Below are 6,000 nucleotides of genomic sequence, written 5' to 3'. Positions count from 1 at the left end.
CACCGGAGGGCTTTTACCCCCGGGGCTCATTGAATCCCCACGTTGCTGTCCCTGGCCCGCGTGGGCTCGGCCCCGGGGCTGCGGGCAGGAGGGGGCCCGGCTCTGGGGAGCTCGGCGGCGCCGGCTGGGGGGCGGGGAAAGCCGCGGCGCCGGTTCTGCAGAGCCCGCCCGGGGGGCGCGGCAGCCACAGGCTCGGCTGCGGGTTCGCCCCGCCCCGCCCCGCCCCCGGCCCGTCGAGCGTCGCAGGCTCCCTGCCGGGGCCCCCGCGGGGCGTCTCCGGCTCCGCTCGGCCGCGGCCCCCGGCTCCCCCTCGCGCTGCCCCCGCTTCGAAACGGGGCGCGAGACCCAACGGCCGGCAGGAGGCGCCGCCCCCCAGCGCGGGCGGGCGGGCGGACGGACGGACGGACACTTGGTAGGATCCGCCCCCCCCCGACACCCAACAGCTCCAGCCCCCCACCCCCCAGCACAGACAGACAGACAGACACCTTAACCCCCCCACCCCAGCACAGACACCCAACAGCTCCACCCCCCCAGCACAGACAGACAGACACCTTAACCCCCCCACCCCAGCACAGACACCCAACAGCTCCACCCCCCCAGCACAGACAGACAGACAGATACCTTAACCCCCCCACCCCAGCACAGACACCCAACAGCTCCACCCCCCAGCACAGACAGACAGACAGACACCTTAACCCCCCACCCCAGCACAGACACCCAACAGCTCCACCCCCCCACCCCCCAGCACAGACAGACAGACACCTTAACCCCCCCACCCCAGCACAGACACCCAACAGCTCCACCCCCCCAGCACAGACAGACAGACAGACACCTTAACCCCCCACCCCAGCACAGACACCCAACAGCTCCACCCCCCCAGCACAGACAGACAGACAGACAGACAGACACCTTAACCCCCCCACCCCCCAGCACAGACACCCAACAGCTCCACCCCTCCCCCAGCACAGACAGACAGACACCTTAACCCCCCCACCCCAGACAGACACCCAACAGCTCCACCCCCCCACCCCCCAGCACAGACAGACAGACAGACACCTTAACCCCCCACCCCCCAGCACAGACACCCAACAGCTCCACCCCTCCCCCAGCACAGACAGACAGACAGACACCTTAACCCCCCCACCCCAGCACACCCAACAGTTCCACCCCCCCAGCACAGACAGACAGACACCTTAACCCCCCCACCCCAGACAGACACCCAACAGCTCCACCCCCCCACCCCCCAGCACAGACAGACAGACAGACACCTTAACCCCCCACCCCCCAGCACAGACACCCAACAGCTCCACCCCCCAGCACAGACAGACAGACAGACACCTTAACCCCCCCACCCCCCAGCACAGACACCCAACAGCTCCACCCCCCAGCACAGACAGACAGACACCTTAACCCCCCACCCCAGCACAGACACCCAACAGCTCCACCCCCCCACCCCCCAGCACAGACAGACAGACACCTTAACCCCCCCACCCCAGCACAGACACCCAACAGCTCCACCCCCCCAGCACAGACAGACAGACAGACACCTTAACCCCCCACCCCAGCACAGACACCCAACAGCTCCACCCCCCCAGCACAGACAGACAGACAGACAGACAGACACCTTAACCCCCCCACCCCCCAGCACAGACACCCAACAGCTCCACCCCTCCCCCAGCACAGACAGACAGACACCTTAACCCCCCCACCCCAGACAGACACCCAACAGCTCCACCCCCCCACCCCCCAGCACAGACAGACAGACAGACACCTTAACCCCCCACCCCCCAGCACAGACACCCAACAGCTCCACCCCTCCCCCAGCACAGACAGACAGACAGACACCTTAACCCCCCCACCCCAGCACACCCAACAGTTCCACCCCCCCAGCACAGACAGACAGACACCTTAACCCCCCCACCCCAGACAGACACCCAACAGCTCCACCCCCCCACCCCCCAGCACAGACAGACAGACAGACACCTTAACCCCCCACCCCCCAGCACAGACACCCAACAGCTCCACCCCTCCCCCAGCACAGACAGACAGACACCTTAACCCCCCCACCCCAGCACAGACACCCAACAGCTCCACCCCCCCAGCACAGACAGACAGACACCTTAACCCCCCCACCACAGACACCCAACAGCTCCACCCCTCCCCCAGCACAGACAGACAGACACCTTAACCCCCCACCCCCCAGCACAGACACCCAACAGCTCCACCCCCCCAGCACAGACAGACACCTTAACCCCCCCACCCCCCAGCACAGACACCCAACAGCTCCACCCCTCCCCCAGCACAGACAGACAGACACCTTAACCCCCCACCCCCCAGCACAGACACCCAACAGCTCCACCCCCCCAGCACAGACAGACAGACACCTTAACCCCCCCACCCCCAGCACAGACACCCAACAGCTCCACCCCTCCCCCAGCACAGACAGACAGACAGACACCTTAAACCCCCCACCCCCCAGCACAGACACCCAACAGCTCCACCCCCTCCAGCACAGACAGACAGACAGATACCTTAACCCCCCCACGCCCCCAGGACAGACACCCAACAGCTCCACCCCCCCCAGCACAGACAGACAGACACCTTAAACCCCCCACCCCCCAGCACAGACACCCGACAGCTCCACCCCTCCCCAGCACAGACAGACAGGCAGACACCTTAAACCCCCCACCCCCCAGCACAGACACCCAACAGTTCCACCCCTCCCCCAGGACAGACAGACACCTTAAACCCCCCACCCCAGACAGATACCCAACAGCTTCACCCCCCCAGCACAGACACCCGGCCGTATCCCTGCCACAGACGGACATCCCGCAGCTCCCCCCCCCCAGCACAGACAGACAGACAGACCCAGTGGTAGCCCTCCACCCCCCAGCACAGACAGACACCTGACAGCTCCCCCCCCCCAGCACAGGCAGACACAGCGGTAGCCCTCTGCCCCTCAGCACAGATGCACTGAAATACATAGAAAAGAAAAAGAACCCAGGGTGTTGGAAGAGTGAGAGAGAGAGACAGCAGGAGACCAGAGGCAGCTCAGCCTGCTGCTCAGACAGACAGACTGACTGTTCAGCACAGACCCAGCTTGTTGGGCATTGCCAGGGGGAGGGAGACAGGCCCAGGCAGGCTGATTTTCCAGGAGTGCAGAGGGGTACGTTGAGGCACGCACACACAGGGGCCTGCCCTATAGGAGGCCAAGGGATAACTTCAGGGTTGTGCTATTAATGAGTAAACATCATTCTGGCTGATTCAGTGGGATAGCCAGGAACATCTGGATGCTCCCCTGGCCCATAGGTCTTCACAATAGTGTGGGATGTGGGGAGGACACCTGGGTCTGTAGCTCTGGAACAAATGCATCTGTCTGTTATTACAGCCTGCTCCCCCTGATGAGGTGGTTTTGATTTCCCATATCATGGGCCTGCAGTGGCGTATAACCTGCATTGCTGTGAGAAAGGCCTTTCCATGAAGCCAGTTTGCAGGGTGCCAAGGTCTCCCCTGAACTGTGTAGAGAGCATGGAGAACACAAATAGGAGCTTGAGCAGCAGAAAGAAAGAAAACATCCCCCCTCTCCTGAGCAGCTATCTGAAATCAGGTAAGCAACTCTGCCCTGTCTGCTGCAGGGTTTCCAGGGTGTATATCACTCTGTTACCTAGGGGCTCTATCCAGGTAACCTACCAAACTGGGTGTCAGGAAGTGAGGCCCCCCATTGGGGAGGGCTTTCATTAGCCCTCCCCAATGGGTTGGCTAATTTATCTGTGCCATCTTGAGGATGTAGCTCTAATTAGACATGGGTCAAAGCTCCTTTTCCATGGACATCTGTAGTCACAATGACAAGCCAGCATCACTAATCATGGGCGATAAGCTCCTTAAAGTGCCTCAGCTGGGGTGCGCTTGCTGCTGGGATTTGGGGGCATTAAGTGGACAAAGCTGCAGGTTTGCAGTGAGTTCAGAGAATCAAACACAAAGAGATGTTTGTTCTCGTCCTTGAGGTTCTGGCTGGAGCGAGTGGCATGTCCTGTGGTGGCTATCGGAGTGAGTAACTTCATACAGGAGAGGTGGTTTAGCACAAAAGGAGAGACAATCCCACGGTCGATATGAACTACACCGGGACGTGCAGCTGTGGGGGTTGGGATGTGTGCCAGAGTGATTTCCTGCTGAGAAAGCTTAGCATGGCTCCTTGAGGCTCGGCCCAGGGAAAGATTTCCCTCAAACCCAACCAGGTACAGTTTCTAGTACTTCGGGTGGATCACCACGGGAGCTAGTCTGGTTGTTGGCAGGCGGAGTGTGCAAGTCATACAATGCTGCAAAATGATGGGGAGAGAGGGTCTGATCATCACTTAGCAGCCATGGCAGACCCACCCTTTTTCCAGCTCAGCAAAGTAACATTTGTGAGTCTCTCTGAGACTTCAAGGGACAATATTGGGTTAAAAGCCCTACATGTGCATGGTGGTCTAGTGCATTGAGCAATCAAGACATCTCTACCCCGGACTCACTGTGTGACCTTGAGCAAGTCACTGCTGTATGTCTCAGTTTCCTCACCTGTGAAATGTAAAATCTACCACCTTAAGTCTCTGTGGATGGGGAAAGAACCCACTGATCTGATGGAAGTGCTGCATGTTTGTTTGTTATGTATTTTAACAATAGAGGTCCCCTTTGTTATTGATAACGTCTCATAGTATTGAAAGGGGATGAATTGAAAACAATCCAGTTGACTTTTGGTTAATTATGCTGTTTGTTTCCTTTCAGTGTGGACATTGAAAATAGATTGGTCAGTTTCACTTTTGTTTCTAGTTGGTTTAGTTTTTCCAGTTCCAGTGCACTAGCTCAAGGCTGCACCACTTAGTTTGCAATTATTTGTTTGTTTTTTTTAAATCCTGCTTATTGTCATTGGAATTACAACAACAACAAAAAGTCCATTTGTCGTAGGGTTTGTAATACTTATTTTTATTTCAAAGCCTAAATCTGGGGCTGAGTTTGACCTATGTCTCTGTTAAGCCATCTCTTTTCCTAGTCTAGACATTTTTAAAAATCTCGTTGGCTTTGATCAATTAATCCTGATTTAAAAGTGTTAACCTGCATCTACACTAGGGTCCGAGTGGTGTTTCTAGAAGGGTTAGCTAACATATGTTAGTTACTGTGGATTTAATAGACACCATTTTTTTCTAGTCCATACAAGGTCTAAATGAGTTGGGTAAAAATAGTTGTTAAAATCTAATCCTGGCCATGTGTTAAGGACCTAGTGCTTGGCAGAAAGAAATGTAATGAGGATTGGGATAGCATATGTGTCTATATGTGAGAGATCGTTTGCTTGTAACTTCTAGATTCTCAAACTTAAAAGCAGACTGATGTGACCCTGTGGTGAGCATTGATGGAAGGAAACATAGCACCTGAAGGGGCTTGTCCCTTTGTGATTCTGGGCCTGTTATTAAACCCCCTTTTTAGCAACATGCTGCTAGCTGTGTGGAAATTCCTGGGATGCAATGAATCCTTTTCTGAAGCGCCAGCGTGCTGTGCTTTGTGATTATGCTTTATGCAAGAATAGGCACTGAGAAGCCAGTGCCACTCTGGAAACTTGTGGAAAGTCTGTTCACTTTTGCGATGCCAGCCCCTAATTAAAATCTTCCCCTTTGCAATATGTTTGAGAACATATGAAAGACAGTGACAGCCGTTCCCAAAGATAATTGGAGTATCAGCGAATGAGTGTCTCTTTCCCAGCTTTGATCAGATTGTTGGCTGAATTTCTGTGTCAGAAGGACCAGCAGCCCATTTGCAAAGAGAGATAGCCGAGGTTGGTAGTTGGCTGTTTGGGCCTTTTTCTGGGAGACAGGATGATAGCCTAGAAATTAAGCCTTAGTGTGTAATACCCAACTAAAGATACATATTTGGCTTTCGAGCATATTGTTCCAAAACACTCTTGATGTGACAAAGATGATTGATATTCATTTCACAGTCAGCTTTGGCGTTTTCCCCCCCTGATTCATTGAG

At 55.8% G+C, this 6,000-nt stretch overlaps 1 protein-coding gene across 3 annotated transcripts in view; it reads left to right on the top strand.

The window, feature by feature from the left end:
• The first annotated feature begins 227 nt into the window (after positions 1-227).
• Positions 228-6,000, top strand: part of C18H1orf167 (chromosome 18 C1orf167 homolog) — a 29,905-nt gene continuing 24,132 nt past the window's right edge. For all 3 annotated transcript variants that reach the window (XM_073316938.2, XM_073316936.2, XM_073316935.2), the window contains exons 1-2: positions 228-412; positions 3,389-3,607. Coding sequence is in view for 2 of the 3 variants with exons in the window: in XM_073316936.2 (XP_073173037.2) it covers positions 3,478-3,607 (130 nt within the window). In the remaining variant the exon portion in view is untranslated. The remainder of the gene's footprint in view (positions 413-3,388; positions 3,608-6,000) is intronic.

Source organism: Lepidochelys kempii, chromosome 18, assembly GCF_965140285.1.
Source record: "Lepidochelys kempii isolate rLepKem1 chromosome 18, rLepKem1.hap1, whole genome shotgun sequence".
NCBI classification, from domain to species: Eukaryota; Metazoa; Chordata; order Testudines; family Cheloniidae; genus Lepidochelys; species Lepidochelys kempii.
Note: the sequence above shows the minus strand (reverse complement) of the source record. Positions and strands in the feature narration are given on the sequence as shown.